General features: G+C 41.8%; 2 protein-coding genes across 11 annotated transcripts; one reads left to right on the top strand and one right to left on the bottom strand.

The window, feature by feature from the left end:
- Positions 1-1,363: 1,363 nt before the first annotated feature.
- On the bottom strand, positions 1,364-6,715 carry LOC144695810 (uncharacterized). 2 transcript variants are annotated; one of them, XM_078566815.1, is made up of 2 exons: positions 6,612-6,715; positions 1,364-5,284 (listed from the first exon to the last, which is right to left on the bottom strand). In XM_078566815.1, the coding sequence occupies exon 2, from the start codon at positions 4,917-4,919 to the stop codon at positions 4,275-4,277; it is 645 nt and encodes a 214-aa protein (XP_078422941.1). In that variant the 5' UTR covers positions 4,920-5,284; positions 6,612-6,715; the 3' UTR covers positions 1,364-4,274. The 2 variants fall into 2 exon arrangements, with proteins under 2 accessions (XP_078422941.1, XP_078422942.1); XM_078566816.1 differs by having other exon boundaries at positions 6,590-6,702.
- Positions 6,448-25,498, top strand: LOC144695809 (uncharacterized). Of its 9 annotated transcripts, XM_078566810.1 has the most exons (4): positions 6,464-6,814; positions 7,296-7,384; positions 22,942-22,997; positions 24,274-25,498. In XM_078566810.1, the coding sequence occupies exon 4, from the start codon at positions 24,663-24,665 to the stop codon at positions 25,335-25,337; it is 675 nt and encodes a 224-aa protein (XP_078422936.1). In that variant the 5' UTR covers positions 6,464-6,814; positions 7,296-7,384; positions 22,942-22,997; positions 24,274-24,662; the 3' UTR covers positions 25,338-25,498. The 9 variants fall into 9 exon arrangements, with proteins under 9 accessions (XP_078422940.1, XP_078422936.1, XP_078422939.1 ...); XM_078566814.1 differs by lacking the exon at positions 22,942-22,997 and having other exon boundaries at positions 6,448-6,708; positions 24,339-25,498; XM_078566813.1 differs by lacking the exon at positions 22,942-22,997 and having other exon boundaries at positions 6,464-6,708.
- Positions 25,499-26,922: the final 1,424 nt, after the last annotated feature.

Here is a 26,922-nt window from a genome sequence, read left to right as displayed (position 1 = left end):
GTGTCAGGCAATAGCCATCTCCAACAAGAGAGCGAACCTAACAATCACCCCTTGACGTTCAATGATATTACCATCACTGAATTCTCCATTATCAACATTCTGGGATTTACCATTGACCAGAAGCCGAACTGAACTAGCCATATAAATATTGTGACTTCAAGGGCATATCAGAGGCTAGGGATCCTGTGGCGAGTAACTCACCCCCTGACTCCCCAAAGCCTCTCCACCATCTACAAGGCACAGGTCAGGAGTGTGATGGAATACTCTCCACTTGCCTGGATGAGTGCAGCTTCAACAACACTCAAGAAACTTGACACCATCCAGCACAAAGCTTGATTGTCACACGATCCACAAACATTTACTCCCTCCACCACCGACAGACATTGGCAACAGTGTGTACCATCTACAAGATGTGCTGCAGGAACTCACCGAGGCTTCTTAGACATTATCTTCCAAATCCACAACTGCCACCATCTAGAAGGACAATGGCAGCAGACACATGGGAGCACTACTAGCTGGAAGTTCCCCTCCAAGCCACTTGCCATTCTGACTTGGAAAGATATCTCCGTTCCTTCACTGTCACTGGGTCAAAATCCTGGAACTCCTTCCCTAGCAGCACTGTGGGTCTACTTGCACCACATGGACTGCAGCGGTTCAAGAAGGCGGCTCACCACATTCTCAAGGGCAACTAGAAATAGGCAATAAATGCTGGCCTAATCTACGATGCCCACATCCCATGAATGAATAAAAATAAAAGTACTGTATGAGCAGAAATGTTGTTCAATTAAGTATGTGGAGCACTGAATCCATTGCTTTTGGTCCCCGCTCCAGACTTTGTCCCAGAACTACTGTCTTTGTCCCTCTCCCTGGCAACACTCTGAGACTAAACCTGACTTTTAGCAATTTTGGTGTCCTATTTCATAAGGAGCTTCTAACCACATATCTGCCTATTTCAACTTCTGCCTGACTCCACCCCTGCCTCAGATCATCAGCTGCTAAATCCCCCACCCATGCTTTGTTACTTACAGACTTGACTATTAATAGCAGTAATATTGTTGGATCATCCCCAACTATAAAATCTGAATTCACTGGTGTGTAAGCAGGTGGACTGACCGAGTGAATCATTTCCCACACACATAGAACAGTGCCTCTCTCCAGTATGAATGTGCTGACTGTGCATCATATCTTTTCACTGTGTAAATCTCTTTGTGTATGTGAAGTCACTGAATGATCCCTCTCTGGTGTGAATGTTCTGCTGTCAGTAGATGGGGTAACTAAGTGATTCGATTTCAACACTCATCTTTTCTGCAGTGTAATTGTATCCATGAATTTACAGCTCTGACAGGGAACTCAAAAATTTTGGATAGTCAACACAGCAACCTTATTTATTAAGCTTCTTAACAGATGCAAAAATCTTCTAAACCCCATTGCAGGAGTGTTTAACGGTCTGTACATTAAGATGTTTGATTCCTGAGAAAAGAGACATGCTGTCGAAGCTTTTCATCTTGAACTCATCAAGACAGCCACAAGAATACCATATCTAAAGGGAACAACAATTTATACTGCACAAGAAGAGAGTGCTGATTGGTTGGCAAATGGACCCTGATTGGTGACTATTTTTTCGGCAATACATGGTTGATTTCCAAAACTTCTGTGCTTTATCTCCAATTTAATCCTGAAAGCATGGCTAATTCCCATACGATACAAATAGGAAATGTGCATATTTTATAAATATAAATGAATAGCTCTAATGTAACCTTGTGTGATATCCTTATGGTTATAAAACAGCAGATCCTCTGGCTCAGTCTGAGCTGTGCCTTGCTCGATGTTCTAGTAATAGAATATAAACATGAATTGTTTGTGCATTTCATGCTTGCTAAATCACACACATTTATGTCAGTTAAATATCTTGCAGCTGATAGTCTCCCAGGAATATTTATTCTAACAATCTTAAGAGCTCATGTCTTCTGTCTCCCAGTTTTGCTTCTACCGCCTCTGCATCCAGGGCAGTTGTTCTTTCCTTGCATACTTTTTGCTTGTATTTCTCCTTATTTTCTTGACTATACGTTTTCTTAATTTGTTTCCCATTGCTTTAAGCCTCTTCAATCCCAAGTATTCAGTCTTTGTTCCCAAAATTAGTGAGGATGTAATATGTGCCATGCAAGATGATTCAAAATTCTACAATATTTCAGGAGGTGGGGGGAAGTTACTGAGCATAATGCAATATTTGCAATTGTTTAACATCAGAAAATGAGGTTTGGAGCTCCTAAGTTGAGGGGTAATTCCTTCCTAAGGTTTTCCACCTGAAACATTAACCATTAAAATAGTTTCTAAGGGGGAAATCATTTTCTCCGGGGCTAGGGATGATCAAACTGGTTCAGCTCTGACCCAGGTACTATCAGGCCCACATACTTGAAGCACAATTTCTGGCTACTCCTCACTCTCGCAGCACAGCTCCTGGGTCTCTCCCTGCCCTTCGATGTTCCCCATGTCATTGCTGCTTCTTACATGTTGTTGCTGCTATATCAAGTGATTAAACATAACTCCACTCTGTGCAGGAATTGTTTCCTGCAGTGTGTCATGGCATTCAGTCACTTAAAGCACATCAGCAAGGAGGCAAGGAATGGTCATTGTATTGAAGGGACAAAAGTTGTGATGGCAGCAGGGAAGTACCAGAATGATATTGGGGCATGCCGTGCCTGTATGAAACTGGAGGGTAGGGCAAGTGCCAGCATGAAATTGGGGGGAGGATGAAAGAGTGGCAGTGTGAAGTGGTAAGGTTTGGAAGGAGTGTCAGCGTGAAATTGGAGGAGGGAGGATGCCAACTTGAACTGGGGACAGAGGGTGAAGAAAAGTGCCAATGCATTAAAAGCAGATAAGGAGCTTAGGTCAGAATAACTGGATGCTGGTTATGGTGCTGATGGGTGTTGCAGTTACAGCATTTTACAGGCAGGCTATAGGTTCCATGATAAGCAGCTCAGACGCTGATGAAGCCAAAGTGTTTGGACTCCTGTCTTGTGGAAACACACAAGAACAAACCCTGGCTCTACCCTCATTGTGGGTATATCAATGAGTAGTAATGAAAATACATTGAGCCATGGCAAACACCCTTTAACAATTTCCCATTCCTTTACTAATTCTGTAATTGTCTATGAAATGCTGGAAATTGTACATGCATTTTCATTGTTCCATTGACTGCCCCTAGGCTGCACTTTAGTACGTTTAGATGAACCCTAACAGTTACTGTCACCAATCTCCTTCTGTCTGATATAAACCAACCACACAGTCAATAACACTAATCTCCTCAGTCTGATATAAACCAACCTCACACTCACTGACACCAATCGCCTACTTTTAATATGGGCAAATCCCAGTCACTGGGATGAATCTTCCCCTGCCTGATATAAATCCACAGTCACTCATATAAATCTCTTCCCATCTGATATAAAATTACTGTACAGTCACTGACATCAATCTGCTCCTGTCTGATATAAATCAATCCGACAGGTCCATAAAGATTAAACATGACCCATTACTTGTATTGGACTTGGGGTCGAAAATGGGATAAAAAGAGGGGATAAAAAGGTGATAAACAATGAATAAATGAATAAAAATGAAAATAAGTGGATTAAAAAAAATGAATTTTGAAAAAGGATAAAAAAGGGATGAAGATGGAGAAGAGAGTTCATGGTCTGAAGTTGTTGAACTCAATGTTAAGTGCAGAAGGCTGTGAAGTGCCTAATCGGAAGATGAGGTGCTGTTTCTCCAGTTTGCGTTGGGCTTCACTGGAACATTGAAGCAGGCCAAGGACAGACATGTGGGCATGAGAGCAGGATGGTGTGTTGATTTGCAAGCCACTGGAAGGTCTGGGTCATGTTTGCGGATAGACCGAAGATGTTCCACAAAGTGGAAGCAATGAATGCAGTCGACCAAATTGAAGGAGATGCAAGTGAAGCACTGCTTCACCCAAAAGGAGTGTTTGGGCCCTTGGACGATGAGGAGGGAGGAGGTAAAGGGGCAGGTGTTGCACCTTCTGCGATTGCATGGGAAGGCACGGTGGGAAGGGGATGAGGTGTTGGGTGTGATGGAGAAGTGGACCAAGTGGTCCCGGAGGGACCGATCCCTATGGAATGCTGATGTGGGGGTGAGGGGACAATGTGTTTGGTGGTGGCATCATGCTGGAGTTGGTGGAAATGGAGGAGGATGATCCTTTGAATGCGGAGGCTGGTGGGATGAAAAGTGAAAGGGGGACCCTTTGTCTGAATGAACATGGTTCAGTCCTGGGTATGATTAACAGCAGCAATGAGAGAAGAATCAAACCTCTGTAGTCTCATGTGAACTCGATGGTGTCTCTGCAAGTTAGAAGATCGATTAAATCCCTTCTCACACACGGAGCAGATAAATGGCCTCTCCTCAGTGTGAACTCGCTGGTGTGTCAGAAGCTCGGATGAACGAGTGAATCCCTTCCTACACACAGAGCAGGTGAATGGCCGTTCCCCAGTGTGAACGCGCTGGTGTGTTAGCAAGTGCGATAAGTGAGTGAATCTCTTCCCACAAACAGAGCAGGTGAATGGCCTCTCCCCAGTGTGAACTCGTTGGTGTGCGATCAGGTGGGGTGACTGCCTGAAGCCCTTCCCACAGTGAGTACAGCTGAATGGTCTCTCATCAGTGTGAACTCGCTGATGTGTCTGGAGGATGGAAGACTGAGCAAATCCCTTCCCACACACGGAGCAGGTGAACGGCTTCTCCCCAGTGTGGCTGCGTCGATGATTTCTCAGCTCAGATGGGTAATTGAAGCCCTTGCCACAAATGGAACAGGTGAATGGCCACTCCCCAGTATGGTGGCGTTGATGAATTTCGAGTTTAGATGGGTAATTGAATCCCTTTCCACATTCCCCACATTTCCACGGTTTATCCATGGTGTGGGTGTTCTTGTGTCTCTCCAGGTTTGACGATTAGTTAAAGCGTGGTCCACACACAGAGAACACATGTGTGGTTTCTCCCTGCTGTGAATAGTGCAATTTTTTTTCAGCTAGTGTAACTGGTTAAAACCCTTTCCACAGTTAGTGCACTGGAAAATCTCACTCGAGTGTGCGTGTTGCAATGCTTTTCCAGTCACATTGATGTTTGAAGTCTTTTCCCACAGATAGAACAGGAAAACGTTTTGCCTTCCATATTCAAAAGCTGATGATATTTAGGTCCTGATGAATTTAATGATGCTGTCAGATCTTGACATAATGTTTGGTTTGAGTTTCTCATCTGCAAATGCTCCTCTTCTAATCTCCTGCAAAAGTCATTCACAAAAGTCATCACTGTCACGGCAGAATGAAAATTCAAAATAGACAATTATAGTTTCTATGCTTTCTTTACTTTCCTCACTTGTTCGCTGAAAGCTGGAAATCCCCCTCCCACCCACTCTCCCTCCTCTGGTGCTGAAATCCATCACCATTGCAGGATCTAAAACATTTTTTCTTTTGGTCAACTTTTCTCCATCCCCTGAAGTTGCTGAATTTAGATGTGTTCAGTTCTACACTCATTGGTTCTCCTTCATCTCTTCCCCTGAAGGTGCTGACTTTGACTGGGTTCTGGTCTACACTGACTGGTTTCCCTTCCCCTCACTCTCCCTACTCACTTGAAGATGCCTACTTTGGATGAGTACAGTTCTACAATTAACTATTTGTCTGCAATATGAGACTCATGTTCTTAATCAACTTATGTGACCCTCAGCAGTGAGAGTCAACAGGCTATTCCACTGTCCTCACCTGATGTGTCACATGTGCACTTTCCAGCAGGGTAACTGGATCTTCCTCCCAATGGCTCAATCAGTAAAGGCACTGACAGGTTTAACTGAATAACAGGAGGGACCCAGATTTAAACCTGCCTTCTCAAGTGCAATTAGGGGTGGGAAACAAGTGCCGGCATTGCCAACAATTCCCGCCACCCCATGAAAAGTAAACCTACTCTTTTAATACCCTTGTAAAAGCTGATTACAAAAAACACCACAGTAAATATGAACACAGGAACAGAAGGAGGCCATTCAGCCATTTCAGACTATTGCACCATTTAATTTGATCCTGGCTAATTTGTTTCTTTGCAGTTTCATAGCATTTAAATGACGCCTTAATATAGTAAAATGTTTTAAGATGGTTCGCAAGATCGACATCAGATAGAAACTAACACCAAGCAGGCTTCCACCTTTCAGAATAGAATAATTTGAAAATTTGAAGGATACTGAATTTCATGTCATAAAGAAGGAGAAAATGCCGATTGGACAGCCGTACGAAGCGCCGGATGGCTCATTTCTCAGTGTTTTTGTCGCCAAAACAATGGCGAGGAAAACAACCCAGAATGCTCCACGTAGTAGAATACAACCTATCTCATTCAGAAGGACCGCAGTGCGCAGGCCCCGCCGTCGGAGTCAGCCTGTCTGCGCAGAGCATGCGCACTGCTGCTCAAGGAAGCTGGGCAGTGACGAGTTAAGCGTCAGGGACTTCGAGTGCGGGTTTCAGGCCCATACCAGAAACGCCAGATTTGGCGAAAGCCCGGGGATGAAGGCGTTGTTACTATTAAACCTATTATGCACCGCTACCGTTAACCCGATTGTGCAGCACCTCTCCATCCGGTTCGCCGCTTCCTGGTTTCTTCTCTTGGTTCCACCGATCCGACTCGAAACAAAGGACCCGTCCGGAATGCCCGCGTCTGTACCTGGTGAGCATGCGCACTGTGAACCTGGGAACTGAGCGAGTTGAATAGAGCGGTTTCTAGGGCGCAGGGAATTGTGGGACCTGTAGCCGCCATTAGTGCGTGACGATCGGTAAGTACTTTATTGCCACCTTGAGAAAGTTTGCCACATAAAGCGTTTCTCGCCCCATTGATGTTACCTGATGCGCTGAGTATTTCCAGCGTTTTCTCTCTTTATTTCATAGATACTGTACTCTGCAGCCATGTGCCTGAGTCCCGAAGGCTCTGTTGCCTGCCCGATTCCAGAGTTCAGGTCATCACCTCGGGATTGGAGAGGAATTTGGAGTGGGAGGGGAAGGATCCAGTTGTCGTGGGCCACATTGGTACCAACGACAGGTAGGACTAAGAAAGAGGTAATGCTGAGGGAGTAGTAGAGAAGTAGCTGAGACTGGTTCCTCTGTGACTGGGTCAGTTTATCTTTGTCTTAGGAGCAGATAAAGCCAGCCAACTTAGTATGACTTAGAATAGAGTGCTGGAAATTGGGTGATTAAGGGAGTTGGGAGAGGAAGGGAAAGAGGTGCTCCTTTGCATTTATTTTTGTTATTTGATAACAGGAGAGGAGCGGTGACCTTAAAGAGCGAGGGGTACCAGGTCGGAGACCAAAGTGGAACCTGGAGCCAGCACGTGAGGAGTGGTGGCCTTGGTAAGTAGGGCCTGGTGAGTATTTCTACTGTCCATTGGCCTTTAGTAGGTGTTTAAAGTATAAGAAGTCAGATCCCTCATATATATTGGGTGGCAGAGCAGACTGGGTGGGCTGAATGACCTACACATGCTCCTATTTTCTATGTCTCTATAAGTATCAGCAGCTAGGGGCTAAATTAAAAAGCAGTACCAGAATATTAATAATCTGTGCATTACTGCCTGAATCCTGAGCAAATTAGCATAGGGTAAATAAGATCAGGGCTTTCAGTGGGTTTCTCAGAGATTGGTGGGGAGAAATGGGTTTCAATTCATGGAGCACTTTCCCCAGTAATGGGGAAAGAAATAGCTATATCTGAATTGTGCTGGTTCCAGTGTCCTGGCAAGTTGTATAACTATTGCTGGTAGGGGGCTTTAACCTAAATACTGGGGGTGATGGTTCATCTGAGGGGAGGTTTGGAAATTTAAAGAGAAATGGCAATGCAGAAGTGCAGGGTACCGGTGCAGGTGATGGTAACCAGAGTGTGACAGGAAGGGACAGTGTACAAATTAAAAAGTGCACTAGAAAATATGGACAGAGTAGGGGAAAAATGGCTTTAAACTAGTAGGTGAAAGGAGGTTTTAGATGAAGGGAGATATAGAGATCCAAAGGTATAAGTTGAAACAGTTGAATAGCACATTGATTTGGGCAAAGACAAGCTGAGTGGGACAATAAGGGATAGAGAGCTTAACGATATTAGTGCATCAGAGAGTAAAGTCCATGCAGGAATCTTTGTTAAAAAAAAATGAATTCACTTTATCTGAAAGCGCAGAAGATCCACAATAAGATAGATGAATTAGTGTCACAAATAGAGATAAATGGTTTAAATCTAATTGCCATTACAGAGTCATGGTTACTAGGTGATCAAGATTGGGAACTAAATATCCCAGGGCATACAACATTTTGAAAAGACAGTCAGAATGGAAACAGTGAAGGGTAGACCTGATAACAAAGGATTTTACAAGGACACCAGTGAGAAAGGATCATGACTCAGAGAATCAGGAAGTGGAATCAGTATGGGTCCAGATTAGGAATAGCAGGGGCCCAGAAAACGCTGGTGGGAATAGTTTATGGTCTGCTTGCTGTAGTTATACAATTGGATAGAGCATTAATCAAGAAATTATTGGACCTTGTAACAAAGGCATTGAAATAGTTGTGCAGGACCTTAATCTTCATATTGATTGGACCAATCAAATTGGCAAAGGTGGTCTGGGAGATTAGTTTGTAGAATGCTTTTGTGACAGTTTCCTGGAGCGGCAAGTTGTGCAACCAATTATGGATAAATCTATTTTAGGCTGAGTATTGAGCAATGAGGCAGGATTGGTTATTATTGTCATAGGAAAAGATCCATTGGTAAATAGTGATCATAATACAATTGAATTCCACATTCAATTTGAAAATGACATACTCCAATTACAAACCAGAATCTTAAACTTAAACAAAGACTTAAACATAGGTATGGGGGAGAGCTGGCTATGGTCGAGCGGGAAAATAGACTTAAAGGGATGACAGTTAATTAAAGTTGGAAACATTTAAAGAAACAATTAACAAAATTCAACAAAAATACATTGTGTTGAAAACAACAGCTACAGCAGGGAGAAAGGTCCATCTGGTTAAGGACAGCATTGGATTAAAAGAAGAGACTTATTATGTTGAAAAGCATGGTAATGAGTCAGAAGATTGGGAGTGATTTAGAAACTGACCAAATGCCACTAGAAAGTCAATAAAAAGAGAAAAATAGTATATGAGAGTAAACTAGCCAAGAATTTACAAACTGAGCTTAGAGCTGTTACAAGTATATGAAAAGGAAGAAAATAGCTAAAGTAAATGTTAGTCCCTTAGAAGCAGAGACAGGAAAAATTATCATGCAGAATAAGGAAATAGCGAGGCATTACACAAATATTTTGTACCTGTCTTCACAGGTGAAGACAAAAGTTACTTGCCAGAAATAGAGGGCTAATAAGAGTGAAGAAATTAAGGTAATTAATACCAGTAGAGAATAAGTACTGAAGAAACTCAAGGGATCAAAATCAAACAAATAGCTAGGACCTGATGGCCTGCATCCTATGGGTCTAAAAGAGATAGCTGCAGAAGCAGTGGTTGCACTGGCTATTTGACGTTCCAAAATTCATTAGATTCTGCAATGATTCCAGCAATTAGCAAATGTAACACTGCTATTCAAGGAAAGAGGTGGGGGGAGAAATCAGGAAAGTTCAGACCAGTTAGCCTCACATAAGCCATCGGGTAAATGCTGGAATCTCTTATTAAGGAAGTCTTAACAATACACAGTCCTAACAATAGACAGCACCTTCCAAACCCCTGACCACTACCATCTAGAAGGACAAGGGCAGCAGATAGATGGGAACACCACCACTGTTAACTTCCAATAGTTGTTTAGAAATGGAGACCGAAACCAAGACAGACTCCTGCCGACAGAGTTTTATTGCTTGTCATAAAACTCTCCACAGGTGGAACTAGTCTCAGCCGTTCTCCCTCTTATATAACCAAAAGGGTACTTAGTTAAACAACCTAATAATTAGCTATTGAACTTCTTTAACTGTTTCCTTCCCTAACAGATTCCCCTCTTTTTAAAAAGAAAGTAACCATTAAGTTTATTAATCACACAAAAAAAGGTAATAACAAACATCAATGTACATTTTTTCATTCAATAAATTGACCTTATTTCCCTCCTTAAAAAAAACACATGTATAGATATGTTCACACAAAAGCAGTATTATTCTTTAAAGAAAAAGACATCCCTCTTTGAGGATCTCTAGTAACTTCTTGGAGCTTGCTCCTTTTTTTGGTGAAGCAGTCATAATTGGTAGCTGCTTTCAATCCGTTTGATCTTGGCATTCTCCTTATTCTCGAGCATCTGTTTTAAGCTTGCATTGTCTATCAGCAATCTCTTCTCTTTGACTCACTTCGTAGAATGAACATTTTCCCAAAATGACTTATTGTCTATAAGACATTCGGTAGGTACTGTTCCTGAATACCCTTTTCCATTTAAAATTTCTGCCAGTGTCTTTGATATAAAGAATGCCATATCTACCACCTCAATAATGGTGAGAGTCTCCACTACTAACGTACTTTTTACAACTCTGTATCTTTTTAGATTCCCATGCCAAAGGGCAGCATTTGCCTTTTCCTCCATGAGAAATATTATAAATCCTCATGCACTCTAAATCCATTACATAGATTTGCATAACATGCATCATGAACACAATTTCATCACCCAAAGATGGGAATTTCAAAACATACTGCTCCATTTTTAATTTTGTCAATGTTTTGTTTACCCGAATGATTTCTTCAACCTTGGGACTGTTCATTTTAGTGCTCCATTCCAAAACGTCAAAACTGACGTCTGGCCTTGTTTGTTTGCCTAGCCAATGGAGCTGCCCAATTAGACTTCTGAGTTCCTCTTTTTTCTGTTTCAGAAGCTGCTGTATCTTCCTGGGAGGCCCTACCACGACTGATTGCAATAGGATTGATATTCTCTAAATAGGATTGCGAATGTAAACAGACGTGTGATCCACTCTGCCTGTTAAGGACATAAGAAATAGGAGCAGGAATAGGCCATTTGGCCCCTCAAGCCAGCCCCGCCATTCAATAAGATCTTGGCTGATCTGCCCCAGGCCTCAACACCTCTTTTGTGCCTGCTACTCTTAACCCTCAACTTCCCGATATTTCAAAAACCTGTCCACCTCCTCTTTAAATGCTTTCAGTGACCTAGCCTCCACAACTCCCTGGGGTAGAGAATTCCAGGCATTCACTACCTTCTGAGAGAAGAAATTCCTTCGTATCTCAATTTTAAATGAGTGCCCCCTTATTCTGTAACTATGTCCCAGATTTTGAGATTCCCCCTGTAGTGGAAACATCTTCTCAATCTGTCAAGCCCCCTCAGAATCTTGTACATTTCATATAAGATCAACCTTCATTCTTCTAAATTCTAATGAATAAAGACCAAACCTGTTAAGCCGTTCTTATTAAGTCAACCATTTCATGCCAGGAATCAGCCTAGTGAATCTCTTTTGAACTGCCAGAATATAGTTTCTTAAATACAGGGACCAAAACTGTAAACAGTACTCCAGATGCGGCCTCACTATACAGTTGTAACAAGACACCCCTATTTTTAAGCTCCAACCCCCTAGCAATACAGGCCAAAATTCCATTTGCCTTATTAATTACTTGCTACATCTGCATGCTAACTTTTTGTGTTTCATGCACAAGAACACCCAGATCCTTCTGAGCTGCACTTTTTTGTAGTCTCTCTCCATTTAAATAATAGCCTGCATTTTGATTTTTCCTACCAAAGTGCATGACCTCACAATTTCCTACATTAAACTCCATCTGCCAAGTTTTTGCCCACTCACTCGAACTGTCTACATCTGCTTGTAAATTCCTTATGTCCTCATCACAACATGCCCTCCCACCTATTTTTGTATCATCAGCAAATTTGGATACATTACACTCTGCCCCCTCCTCCAAGTCATTAACGTAGATAGTAAATAATTGAGGCCCTAGGCACTGATCCTTGTAGCACTTCACTAGTTACGTCTTTCCAACCTGAAAAAGACCCGTTAATTCCGACACTCTTTCTCTTGTGTGTTAACCAACCCTCAATCCATGCTAATACATTACCCCCAATACCTTGAGCTCCAATGTTATGCAATAACCTTTTATGTGGCACCTTTTCGAATGCTTTCTGGAAATCCAAATATACCATTATCAACTCTGCTTGTTATATCCTCAAAGAGCTCTTGCAAATTTATCAAACATTATTTCCCTTTCACAAAACCATGTTGACTCTGTTTGATTGCATTAAGTTTTTCTATATGCCCTGCTATTTCTTCCTTAATCATGGACTCCAGCATTTTCCCAACAAAAAATGTTAGGCTAACTGGCCTATAGTTTCCAGCTTTTTGTCTCCTTCCCTTCTTGAACGGGGCGTCACATTAGCAGTTTTGCAATCCGCTGGGACCCTCCCAGAATCCAGTGAGTTCTGGAATATTTCGACCAATGCCCCCACTATTTCTGCAGCCACTTCCTTTAAAACAGGTCACCAGGCTCTGGTGACTTGCCTGCCTTTAGTCCCATTAGTTTGTCAAATACTTTGTACCTCGTGATAGTGACTGTTACAAGATCTTTCCTCCCATTAGCTCCTTGCTTATTTGATATCTTTGGAATGTATATAGTGCCCTCCACCATGAAGACTGATGTAAAGTATTGCTTTAAATTTTCTGCCATTTCCCTATTCCCCGTTATCAATTCTCCAGTCGCATCCTCCAAGGGTTTCACGCTCACTTTAGCTCGTCTCTTTTTATATACCCGTAGAAACTCTTGCTTTTTGTTTTTATATTTCTTGCCACTTTACTTTCATGATCAATTTTTTTCCCTCTTTATTAACTTTTTAGTCATCTGCTGCTGGTTCCTAAAAAAAATTCCCAATCCTCTGGCCTACCACGGGTTTTCGTCACTTTGTATGCCTTACTTTTTGGTTGGATGTGCTCCTTGACTGAATTTGTTAACCACAGGTAGTGCATCCTTTCATCGAGTCCTTCTTTTTGACCAGACCAGGATAAATGTTTGCTGAGCATTGTGAAATATCTGGTTAAATGTCTGCCACTGCTCATCACTGACCTTCCCCTTAGTCTATTTTCCCAGCCCGCTTTAGACAACTCTTTCTTCACACTTCTGTAATTGCCCTTATTTAAGTTGAGGACGCTGGTTTGAGACCCGAGTTGCTCGCCCTCAAACTGAATTTGAAATTCCACCATGTTGCGATCACTATCCCATAAAGGATCCTAAACTGCGAGATCTCTTATTAATCCTACCTCATTATGCCTCACTATACAGTTGTAACAAGACACCCCTATTTTTAAGCTCCAACCCCCTAGCAATACAGGCCAAAATTCCATTTGCCTTCTTAATTACTTGCTACACCTGCATGCTAACCTTTTGTGTTTCATGCACAAGAACACCCAGATCCTTCTGAGCTGCACTTTTTTGGAGTCTCTCTCCATTTAAATAATAGCCTGCATGCTAACTAGATCTAAAATAGCCTGTTCCCGGATAGGTTCTGCGACGTATTGCTCTAAGAGACAATCCCTGATTTCCAACCCAATGTGCTTAAAAGCACCAGAAGCCTGTCTTCCAATTTTAAACTCCATCCTGAGCCCACTAATGACAACTGTTTCAAATTCGCTACGACCACTCCACAATAAATCATCTACATGCATCATAAAGATGCCTGCAAATTTTCCTGCATGGTGGCAATAAAACATTGCCAGGCCTGCTTCCAACTGGAGAGAGCCCAACTTTAACAAAACTGATCTCACTGAGAAATACGTAACTCTGGAGGCATAATTTAAACCATATATGCATTTATTTAGCTTTTAGAGAGCCTCTTCTGCATTTGGCTCCTCTTTTGATGGAGGGAGAAAAACTTCCCTTTGAAGTTGGTGTCCCTGCAAAAAAGCAGATTTAATATCAATGGACTTACATTCCCAGGCATTTGTAGCTAATAGAGTTAAAAAGACCTTCAGCATTGCTTTCCCTGCTGTAGGTGAATCTGCACTATCCTGGTCACCAAATTTTTCTTCAAACCTTTGTGCCACTTGCCTGGCTTTAGCTATATAAGTCACGTCAAGAAGCGCCTTTTCTGTGCATATCCATCTTTGAGACAGAGCTGGTTGTCCCCTATCTGGCACCTATGTGTACACCCAAAATTCTTTCCAACTATGTAGTTCCTGCTGTTTGGCACCCATTTTTAATTTATCATTGAATTTTTTTGAAGCTACTAAGACTTCTCGATCACATGGACCTCTGCTCCTTGTAACATTACCAATCAATGCCATATCTTTGACCTTGTTAAGCTACGCCCTCTATCCTGCCTTCTATCACGCGCCGGACTGTTACTGTTTGATCTCCCTTTCCCATTTATAGATGTTCTTTCTATATGCGATCTCTTCCTAGAGGCATGTTCACACCCAGACCCACTGTCCGAACTGACACTACGTTTTCATGCCTTCCGTTTTTGTACTTCATGTTTCCAATCCATAGACCTAACCTTCTGTCCTTTATATTGTCCATTTAACCAGTTTTTATATTTTCCAGTGGCCTTCCCTGCTCTACCTACAATCTTCACACCCCGCCATTGACTGGCCTTTCCTGGCAAGTACGTAACTTTAGTGCCAGCATTCAGCAGTTGTCCTCTGGGACAAATTGCCTCATCTTCTTCATCAGAATTACTGTCTCCAAGTTCAGATACCCTGTCAACTTCAGCTACCTGATCCTCACAATCATACAACATATGGGTGTGAGAAGTACATGGTTCCTTGTCCGTTACTGTTTCTGAACCTGCAAATTTGTAGTCCATGCCAACTAACCTTGATGAGTGTACCCGAATAGTCTGGTTCCCATGTTGTAAAATTAGTGTTTTATCATCTTTACCTATAATCTTTCCCAGGTCTTTCCACTCAATAAGTCCTCTTTTATAGTTTACCATGTCTCCCCGATTGAAAATAGTTTCCGATGGACATACATTGTGTCTTAGAGCTTGCCAAATTCTTTCTGAAACTTCGGCTTTAAGAAACTCTCTTCTACCCACATGTAGTGCATTTAAATGCTCAGAAAAGGTAGCATTATCGTAGTTCTCTCCCAGGCTGGGGGATGATCATTCAGCACTGAAGGAATTTTTGGGTTTCTACCAAAAACCAACTGATATGGACTATAAACCCCTAACCACCTGCAATGAAATATTGGCATGGAGCCCATGCTAGAGCTGATGTTAACTTACATCTTGGTCTATCTGCCAATATTTTACGAAGCATCTCATATATACCTGCGTGATTCCTTTCACACACTCCATTACTAAAGTGGCTTTCAGCTGCAGTATTCATAACTATTATATTCATATTTTCGCACATATCCCGGAACTCATTGTTAGCAATCTCCCCACTATTGTCAGTGAGGAATTTCGCTGGTGGTCCCAAACCGGCCCCTATCCATTACCTAATCCATAATTATTTTCTTCTCTTTACTCTATACGATTGTCGACGAGCTAAACCTTGTCCCCAGATCTAAGAAATGTAAAACAGAAATATGTTCTTTTCTTTATCCCACACCTTTAAATCCATCACCACAACTTCATTGAAATTCCTCGCTGAAGATAGACTCGCTATCAGCCATGATGTTGTCCTTCTGTATTTCTTACATATATCGCATCCATCGCTCATCTCCTCTATATGTGTAGCGTACTCTCCATCCCTTATTCCTGCATCCCTTAGCAAAATTTTTAGTCTTTGCGAAGAAGGGTGGGCATACTGCCAATGCAATGTTAACACAATTTGCTTTTTGTCTTCCAAATTCCTATCCTCTGATGCAAATAACATTTCTTCAATCTCCTTAGTAGAAAAGTTAGGTTTCATAAAAGGAATACAGTAGAGTCCAGATTGCATAAATTGTAAATCCACAGATTTTCCAAATACAATGGTCTTGTCATTTTCCATGTCCAGCTTCATTTACGCTTTCTTCATCGATGGTTTGCTCAACAGTACTGGTATTTCACTCGACACTACATCCGTGCTGATGAAATGATAGACTCCAGCTATCTTACAAGGAATCATTACCCTATTTCAAGATTTTAGGCTATTATCTCCAAATCTAAAACTGGTGGAACTCTCAAATTCTTTAACCTTATTCCATACCTTGCAATTTAAGGAGTCCGGATAGCATTTTAACCAGTCTATTCCACAGACTGTAGATTTGCATCTGCTATCTAGCACCACACAGTTGAAGGACTCTGCCACCAAGACATTCATCACTGAGCTGAAACCTCTTGTAACTAATACAATACCCTCTCTTTGGTTAATATCTCCATCTTCTTCTGAGTCTTCTAACTCATGTTTAACTTCGAACACCTTATTATATCGTTTAGGACAGTTCATTGCATAACGGTATTTTGAATCGCATTTAAAACACCGATTGATGACACCCTGGGATTTCTGGGGTTCATTCTTTTGTCGTAAATCCCTAATTCTTCTCTCCTGCCGTAATTGTCAAAGCTGTTTCTGTCCCCATTGTTTCTAGTTACAAATCTCCTTTCATACTGATGCCTACGTCCTGTTTCTAAGCGATCTCGCCATCCCGTTATCATTGTATCCTTCATTTTCTGTCTTACCACCAAATGGCTCATTTGTGCCATGAATGCTGCCGGAACGGAATGTTTTCCAAGGAATTTTTTTAGAGCTTCTAACATCTGTTATAGCAGTGTGCGTCTTTCTACAAACGTAATTCCTGTTAGAACTAGAAGCCTGTCCATATTGGATACTTCGGCACAGTCTAGTAACTTGAATGCCAGCAATTTGGGGAATTTCTAGATGGAACTTTTGCAATCCTGCATTTAGTCAACTGAATTCCATTATGTAATCTTCTATGGAACTTTCTTCCAACTTTCTAAATTTGTCAAAATCGGACCATGCTTCATAAGCACTTAATAAATCACCTTTTTGATAGATCTTATCCATAAAACCTGATAATGTTTCCAAACCTTCATCCATGCCCAAATGCTCAGGCTCCAACTCTGAAAATACTTTGCACCTTATTTAGTTTTTGTGTGGTAATGAACGTGCCAAGACCATTCCCTGTTTTTTTCTCTTTGGCAAGGACGTGTCCACATAGTTACTTCATTCTTCCATTACTCATAGGGTTCACTCTCAGAAAACATTGGTGGGTAATCATACCCCAAAACTCGACATTTTGATTCAGCCATTCTCCTTTTTTATTTTGAATGACTCCAAACCACTCAGCTCTTAAAGTTAACTCCAAATACGATCATTTGTCTGAAGATTGCTTAGTTTCCAATCTTTAACTTACAAGCAGCAACCATTCTCTGCTGCCACTGTTAAGGTCCAATAGTTGTTTGGAAATGAAGACTGAAACAAAGACAGCCTCCTTCAGACAGTGTTTTATTGCTCGTCATAAAACTCTCCACAGACACAACTAGTCTCAGTTGCTGTCTCTCTTATACAACCAAATTGCTACTTGGTTAAACAACCTAATAATTAGCAATTGAACTTCTTTAACTGCTTCCTTCCCTAACAACCACCTGGAAGTTCGACTCCAAGTCATTCACCATGTTGACTAGGAAATATATCACCATTCTTTCACTGTCACTTTGTCAAAATCCTGGAACTCCTTTCCTAACAGCACTGTGGGTGTACCTACACCACATTGACTGCAGCGGTTCAAGAGGGCAGCCCACCACCACCTTCTCAAGGGCAACTAGGGATGGGCAATAAATGCTAGCCCAGCAAGCGAAGCCCTCATCCCGTGAATGAATAATAAACTTAGAAAAGCAGAAAATGATTAGAACAAGACAACATGGTTTTCTGAAAGGGAATCCTGTTTGACAGATTTATTCAATTTTTTGAGGATGTACTTAGTCGGGTAGATAAAGGAAAACAAGTAGATGTAGTATACCAGGTTTTCCAAAAGGCATTGGATAAGGCACCACACAATAAGTTAATCGGCAAGATAAGAACTCATGACGTTGGGGGTGAAAGATTAGCATGTGCAGAGGATTGGTTAATACACAGAAAGCGCAGAGTAGGGATAAATGGAACTTTTTCCAAGTCTGCAGGCTGTGACTATTGGAGTGCCACAATGATCAGCACTGAGACCCCAGCTATTTACAGCCTATATTAATGGCTTAGACAAAGATACATAGAGTAATCTATCTAAGTTCACAGATGATACAAATCTAGGTGAGAATGAAAGCCCTGAGGAGGACACAAAGAGGCTGACAAAAAATGCAGACAGGTTAAGTGAGCGGGCAACAAAGTTGGCAAAGGAGTATAATGCAGGGAAATGAGAGGTTATTCATTTTCATTTTGGTTGTAAGAATAGAAAAGCAAAATATTTTTTAAAGGCTTGAAACTTGTAAATTTTAATGTTCATAGAGACCTCGGCGTACTCGTACAAGGATTGCAAAAAGTTAGCATACAGGTACAGCAAGTAATTCAGAAAGTGATTGGAATGTTGGATTTTACTGCAAGGGGATTGGAGTACAAAAATAAAGAAGTCTTACGACAGTTGTTCAGGACTTTGTTGAGACGATACCTAGCATACTGTGTGTAATATGGAGAATATGGTCTCCATATTCAAGCAAGGATATACTTACACTCAAGGTTCACTAGAATGGCTTCTGTGATGAGAGGTTTGCCCTATGATGAGAGGCTGAATAAATTGGGTTTATGTTCTCTGGCATTTAGAAGAATGTGAGGTGATTTCATTGAAACTTTTGAGATTGTGAAGAGGCTTGTCAGGGTTTCCCTGGCTGGGGAACCTAGAACACATGATCACAGAATTTTTACAGCGCAGAAGGAGGCCATTTGGGCCATCATGTCTGCACTGGCGCTCCAAATGAACAATTCGCCGAGTGCCATTACCCCACTTTCTCTTTGCAACCCTGCATATTCTTCCTTTTCAGAAAACAATATAATTTCATTTTAAATGCTTCAATTGAACCTGCCTCCACTACACTCTCAAGTACTACATTCCAGACCTTAGCCACTAGCTGCGTGAAAAAGTTTTTTCTCACCTCGTCTTTGCTTCTTTTGCCAATTACTTTAAAACTGCCCACTCATTCTCAATCCTTTCACGAGTGGCAACAGTTTCTCCATATCTACTCTGTCCAGACCCCTTATTCTTTGAATACCTCTATTAAATCTCATCTCAACCTTCTCTACTCCAATGAAAGCAGCCCAACTTCTTCAATCTATCTTCATAACTAAAGTTCCTCATCCCTGAAACCATTCTCATGAATCTTTTCTTCCCTCTCTCCAATGCCTTCATATCTTTCCTAAAGTGCAGCGCCCAGAACTGGGCGCAATACTCCAGCTGAAGCTGAACTAATGTCTTATGCATGTTCAACATAACCTCCTTGCCCTTGTAATCGATAGCCCTATTAATAGAGCCCAAGACACTGTATGCTTTATTAGCTGCTTTCTCAACCTATCCTGCCACCTTCAATGACTAATGCACATATACACCCATGTTTTTACTTTATCATATCTCTTCATGTTCTTTCTACTAAAATGAATCACTTTGGATTTCTCAGTATTGAAGTTAACCTGCCACTTTTCCACCCATGCCACCAACCTGTCTATATCTATTTGAAACTCTACACTGTCCTGGCTCACAATCACGATGCTTCCAAGGTTTCAATATGTGCCTTGTTCGTCAAGGCCTAGGTCATTAATATATGTCAGGAAGGGCAAGACTCCCAACTCTGATCCCTGGGAAACTCCACTACTAACCTTCCTCCAGTGCAAAAGCCACACATTAACCATTCATCTCTGTTTCCTGTCACTCAGCCCATTTTGTATTCATGTTGCTCCTGTCCATTTTGTTTCATGGGCTACAACTTTGCTCACAAGCCTTGTGTGGCACTCTAATACGCCTTTTGGAAGTCCTTATACCCGTATCAACAGTATTACACTCATCAACCCTCTGTTACCTCTTGAAAAAACTCCAGCAAGTTTGTTAAACACAATTTTACCTTAGGAAATCCATGCTGGCTTTCCTCAATTAACCTGTATTTGTCCATATGATTAATAATGTCCTAAATTATTGTTTCTAGAAATTTCCTCAACATCTAACTTAAACTTGACTGGCCTGTAGTTGCTGGGCTTGCCTTTACACCCTTGTTTTGAATAAGGGTGTAACATTTGGTCACCTGGCACCACCCGAGTTGAAGGAAGACTGGAAGATTATGGCCAGTGCCATCACAATTTCCACTCTCACTTCCCTTAGTATCCTTGGATGCATTTCATCCAGCCCTGGTACCTTATCAGCTTTAAATGTGCACAGCCTATCTAATAACTCCTCCTTATCAATTCTAATTCTTTTCAGTGTATCAATTACCCACTCTTTCAACATTTTCTGGATGGTATTTTCTTCCTTGATAAAGATAGATACAAAGTATCTCAGTTATGTTACCTGCCACCATGCATAAATGCTCTTTTTGGTCACTAATAAGCCCTACTTCCTCTTTTTACCACCCTTTTTACTTTTTTATGCCTATAGAGGACTTTGGGATTCCCTTTAATGTTAGCTGCCAGTATATTTTCATACTCCCTCTTTGCTTCCTTTATTTCCTTTTTCACTTCCCCTCTGAACCTTCTAAGTTCAGCCTGGTTCTCCATTGTATTATCCACCTGGCATCTGTCATAAGCACACTTTTTCTTCTTCATCTGAATCTCTGTCATCCAAGGAGCTCTGGATTTGTTTGTCCTACCTTTCCCCTTCATCGGAATATACTTTGATCGTACCCAAACTACCTCTTCTTTGAAAGAAGCCATTCAGGCACCACTTTTGCTGCCAACTTTTGAATCCAATTTATTTGGCCGTATCTATTCTTACCCCACTTAAGTAGGCTTTCCCCTAGTTAATTATTCTTATGCTAGGTTGTTCTTTGTCCTTTTCCATTGTCAATCTAAAGCTTGTGATATCATGATCACTGTCACCTACATGTTCTTCAACAGACAGGAAGCAAAGCCAACCATTTAGGACTGAGATTAGAAATTTCTTTGTTCCAAGGGTTGTGAATGTTTGGAATTCTGTAACCCAGAGGGTTGTGGATGTGCCATAATTAAATATATTTAAGGCTGAGTTGGACAGATTTCTGGTCCCTGAGGAAATGAAGGGATATGGGGAGTGGGAAAGAAAGTGGAGTTAAGGCTGAAGATCAGCCATGATCATATTCAATGATAGGTTTGGCTCAATAGGCTGTATGGTCTTGCCCTTTTCCTTATCTTCATAGTTCAGATTTTCAGCACACTAAATATTTATCTTTTGTTCTGTTGTAGGCTTTGCTCACAGGACCCAGTCAAGAAGCACAATTAAGAGCCACTTTCTGGCAGGGTGGATATTGGTTGTGGAAGTTGGTCCTCCTAACCTCACTATTTTTTTTTTCCCTTCAGGTGCTTATCCAATTTCTTTCTGAAAGACTTTGTTGCATCAGTTTGAGCTGGAGTCGAGATGAAGGTGAAGCTGCTGCTTCCTTTAAGACACTCCTTAAAACCTACCTCTTTGACCAAGCTTTCCATCATCTGACACAATATCTCCTCGTGGCTCACTGTCATATTTTGTTTCATAATGTTCCTGTGAGGTACCTCAAGCTGTTTCTTTTTGTTAAAAGCCATATGTAAAGTACTCTCCTGTTCTTGCGGAGTACTTTGGAACACAGTCGTGCTTGATAATTTCCAATATTAGATTAATAAGGCAAGTTCCCCTCCAAGCCACACAACTTCCTGACTTGGAAATACACTGCCATTCCTTCACTGTCGCTGGGTCAAAATCCAGGAACTCCTTCCCTAATAGCACTGTGGGTGTACTTACACCACATGGACTGTAGCGGTTCAAGAAGTTGGCTCACCACCACCTTCTCAAGGGCAATTAAGGATGGACAATAAATATTGGCCTAACCAGTGACACCCACATCCCATGAACAAATATAAAAAATGTTGGGCCTTCTTGAACCTTTGCAGTCCATGTAGTGAAGATGCTCGCATTTGCTGTTAGCTAATGAGTTACAGGATTTTCACCCAGCAAGCCCCTGATGAAGAACGGCGATTATTGTTTGTGTCAACAGCCAGTTTCTATTTATGTAGTGCCTTTCATGTATTGAAAGATCCAAAGGCTTTTAATTGAGGATTATAAAGTGAATTTTGACACCAAGCTACTGAAAGAGACATTAGGACATGTAATCAAAAGCTTGGTCAGAGCACTACATTTTAAAAGAGAGTCTTAAAGGAGGAGAAAGAGGCAGAGTCATTTAGAGAGGCAAGCAACAGAGGAAGTTTTATACGGCGTTAGTGTAACTTCCTAACATCTGTACACATAGTCTCTAGTTATAAACCCCAAGATCCCACTTACTTTATTGACTTTATTAGCCTGTCCTGTCACCTTCAAATAACCCAAGTTTTGTCCTTTTTGCACCACCTTTAAGTTCTACCAGCCAGGTTGTTTTGCTGCTTCTCATTCTTCCTGCTACTTACTGATACATCTTGTGGCAAGTCTAAAGTATTTTGTATCTTTTTTTAAAAAAAGAATGATGATAAATACCATTAGTAGGAAAGATGGTAGAGAAAATGGATGGGTGAACATTTATATCAGAATGCACTGCAAAGTTGATTATTTTCGAGTGGATAACTCTGGCCTGGATGACTTCCATCCAGGATTGCTAAGGGAATTGCGAGTGAAGATAATGGAGGGGCTTGCCACAATCTTCCAATCTGCCCTGGGTACTAGAAGATTTGAGAATGGTAAATGTGACTTCCGTTTTTCAAGAAAGCATGTAAGGACATCCCTAATAGCCAGAGGGTGGTCAGCTTGACATCAGTGTTGGGTAAAGTTTTAGAAACAGTAATCAGGGGAAAAAAATAATAGACACTTGGGGAGGTTTGTGTTATTAAGGAGACTCTATTTGACAAATCTTATTTAATTTTTTGATGAAGTAACAGAGAGATTTGATGAAGGGAATACAGTGGATGTTGTCGAAATGAATTTTTAAGTAAGTATTTGGCAAAGTATCAGATAAAAGGCTGGTTATAGGTAGGTTGGTGTCAGCCTATATGAAAAATCATTTAAGGGCAGAAAACAGCATGTCATGTTGGATGGTTGTTTCTCAAATTGGAGGATGATAGGCAGTGGTGTTCCACAAGAGCCTGTGCTCAAAATACTGCCTTTAACTAGGAGATGTAGTAGACATTGAGGATGATATTATCAACTGCAACAGGACATATAAAGGCTAACGGATTTGACAGGCAGTTGGCCAATGGAATTTAATACAGAGATGTGTGAGGTGATGCATTTTGACTGAAGGAATAGAGAGAGGCAACGTAGACTAAATGGCACAGTTATGAAAAAGTATCCTGGGGCAGAGGTACCTGAGGGTTCATGAAGATGAATCTTTGCAGGAGGGAGGTCATATCGAGAGAGTAGTTGGCAAAGCGTGTGACATTTTGGGTTTCAGAAATCAAGGTATTGAGTACAAAATTTTTGAAGTTCAGCTGAACATTCATAAAACTCTGATTAAACCAGATTAAACTAGAATATTGCATCCAGTTGTGATCACACTTTAGGAGTCTAGAGGAGATGCAGAGCAATTTTACCAGGATGATCCCAGGGATGACGGAATTTAATTACAAAGTTACATTGGATTTATTCCACTTGAAACAAAGGAGACCGAGGGGAGATTTGACAGAGTTGCATGAGATTATGACACACTTAGATAAGATAGACAAAGAAAAGCTATTCTCTTAGCAGCCAGAACTAGGGGACAGAAATGTCAGGATTTGGGTAAGAAACAGGGAGAAAATGTGAAGAGGAAATACCTAGGGTAGGCCTCAGTCCCCAAGAAGAGCCCACAACCCCATGCTTGCCCCATGGTAACAGGCTGGGATTAGCAGGGTCACTGGCCACCATCTTGGACAGGACAAGGCCATGGGAATGTATAGCCATCTTGGTAATGGAACAGAGTGGGCAGGGCTTCAGGGCCCCTGTAACCAGGAGAGAAAATTATTGACTGGTCGATTTTATGCTCACTCTGCAACTGAGGTCAGAGAACTAAACCCAAACAGAGGAGAAGGAGGAAGAAAACTGGGACTGGAGGAAAGACATTTTGTACATGGTGTGATGGATTTGAATTTCAGCACAGCGAGGAGGGAGAGTGTGTGGGACAGGGATTTGCAACTTTGGGGGGAAGAATATTCCTTAGAAACTAGAAATGTCTTTTCTGAATTTCTATCCTACATTTGTTTGGTGAATTTGGTTAACTCCTTTTCCAGGGTATTTGAAGGGGAGGATTTGAGGGCAGGAACCTCAAACCAAGCATCACATTCATGTCTTTCAGAGCCATTTGATTTATCAGCACCTGAATATCAACAGCCTTTGGATATGAAAAGAAATATGTTTGTTTGTTCTGCCTGTGGGAAAAGATTTCAAACATCAATGTGACTGGAAAAACACTGAGACACAGATACCCAAGTGAGCGTGTTCCAGTGCACTGACTTTACCCAGCTTTAACCAGTTAAGCCAGTTAACCAGAGCTTTTACCAGTTACACAGGCTAAAGAAACCACATCATTCATAACGGAGAGAAACTATACACGTGTTGTGTGTATGGATGAGGCTTCAATTGATCTTCCAAATTGAAGAGACACAGGGACACCCACACCATGGAGAAACCATGGAAATGTGGGGACTGTGGGAAGGGATTCAATTACCCATCTCAGCTGGAGATTCATCAACGTAGTCACACTGGGGAGAGACCATTCAGTTGCTCACAATGTGGGAAAACTTTCAGAGAATCGTCCAACCTGCTGAAACACCAGCAACTTCACACTGGGGAGAAGCCGTTCACCTGTTCCGTGTGTGGGAAAGGCTTCACTCAGTCCTCCCATCTGCTGACACACCAGCGAGTTCACACTGGGGAGAGGCCGTACAGCTGTTCCCACTGTATGAAGACATTCACTCGTTCATCCAACCTTCTGAAACACCAGCTAGTTCACACAGGGGAGAGGCCGTTCACCTGCTACATTTGTGGGAAGGGATTTACTCAGTCCTCTAACCTACTGACACATCAGCGGGTACACACTGGGGAGAAGCCATTCACCTGCTCTGTGTGTGGGAAGGGATTCTCTCAGTCCTTCCATCTGCTGACACATCAACGAGTTCACACTAATGAGAGACCTTTTAAGTGCTCTGGCTGTGTGAAGACCTTTGCTCGTTTATCAAACCTGAAGACACACCAGCGAGTTCACACTGGGGAGAGGCCATTCACTTGCTCCCTGTGCGGGAAGGGATTCACCCAGTCTTCCAACCTACTAAAACATCAGCAAATCCACAAGTGACTGTAGGGATTGGACTTTGATGTTACTGCTGCTGTTAATTGCAATCACATACAGGCCAGAACCATGTTCATTTTGATAGTTGGACTTTGCCTCTGCTGATGTTAATATTCCCTATAACGGGACTGGCATTTAAAAAGCTAAATAAACATTTGATCAATCAGGTTTGTTTATTCAATTCACAAATATATTTCACCAAAGACAAAGCCATCAGGACCCAATAACCCCATGCCAAGTTCACTGGAGAAAGTCAGTCATCTAAATCCTTGAATAAAGAGAGTTTACAATTCCATGTATCCTGTAGCTCTTTTTCTCAACGCCTTTCAAAATTGCTTCTTTTAGGTCTCCAGTTAATTTTCTTTTATTGATTTATGATTACAAGCTGCCCAACCTGTGTGTCATATTTGGCCCAAGACAAGCTTCCAACAACATAATTGCACCTTCACTAAGGCTGCCTTATTTCTTACTCCTGCCCAAATTCCACTCTGGAGCCACTAACTCCACCCATCCCCCTAGAAACTGGCTGAGATTCCCCCTGCCTAGTCCTATTTCACCCTGAAAAGAGTTCCTAACCGCATGCCCCTGGTTCCAACTCTCTAGCATCACCTGAAAATACACCAGCCTCAGCTCATCTGCTGTGAAATTCTCCTCCATGCATTCGTAGCCTCCAGAATTGAATGAATTTCTGGCTGACCTCCCATTCTCCACCCTCCATAAACTTGAATGCATAAAAAATCTGCTATCTGTGTCCTAACCCGCATTAAATCCTCTTCACCCATCCACCATGTTCATTGGCACTGACACCCGGATAAGCAACGTAACAAGTTTTAAATTCTCATGCATGTTTTTAAATCCCTCCATGGCCTCGTCCCTCCCTATCTCTGTGTTCTCCTCTAGCGCCACACCCTCCAAGATGTATGTGCTGTTCAAATTCTGGTCCTGTGTGTATTCCCAATTATAATCATTCCAGAATTGGTAGCCATGCCTTCAGCTGTATGGGCCCCAAGCTTTAGATTTTCCTCCCTAAACCTCCCTGCCTTGCTCCCTCAATTTCCTATTTAAGATGCTACTGAAAACCCAACCATCTTGATCTGGCTGTGTGAAGACCTTTGCCTATTTATCTAAAATGAAGACAGACCAACAGGTTCAAACTGGGCAGAGGCCATTCACTTGCTCGCGGTGCAGGAGGGCATTCATTCAGTCATCAAGACTGCATGAGGCCTTGCCAGGAGCAGCAACAGGCACACCTTAAAATGAGCTGTCAACCTGGTGAAACTGCAACACATCACTTTTTGCATGCCAAACAGTACAAGCAGCAAGCAACAGACAGAGCTGAGCAATTTCACAGCCAATGGATCAGATCTAAGTTCTGCAGTCCTGCCACATCCAATCATAAATGGTGGTGGGCAATTTAACAACCCATGAGAGGAGGGAACTCCACAAATACTCCCAACCTCAGTGTAAGAACTCTGTACCATCCAGAAGATGCACTGCAGGAACATACCAAGGCTACTTAGATAGTAGCTTCCAAACCCATGACTGCTGCCATCTAGATGGACAAGGGCAGCAGACACATAGGAGCAGCACC

The sequence above is a fragment of the Cetorhinus maximus genome, chromosome 21, assembly GCF_964194155.1.
Source record: "Cetorhinus maximus chromosome 21, sCetMax3.hap1.1, whole genome shotgun sequence".
Lineage (NCBI taxonomy): Eukaryota > Metazoa > Chordata > Chondrichthyes > Lamniformes > Cetorhinidae > Cetorhinus > Cetorhinus maximus.
Note: the sequence above shows the minus strand (reverse complement) of the source record. Positions and strands in the feature narration are given on the sequence as shown.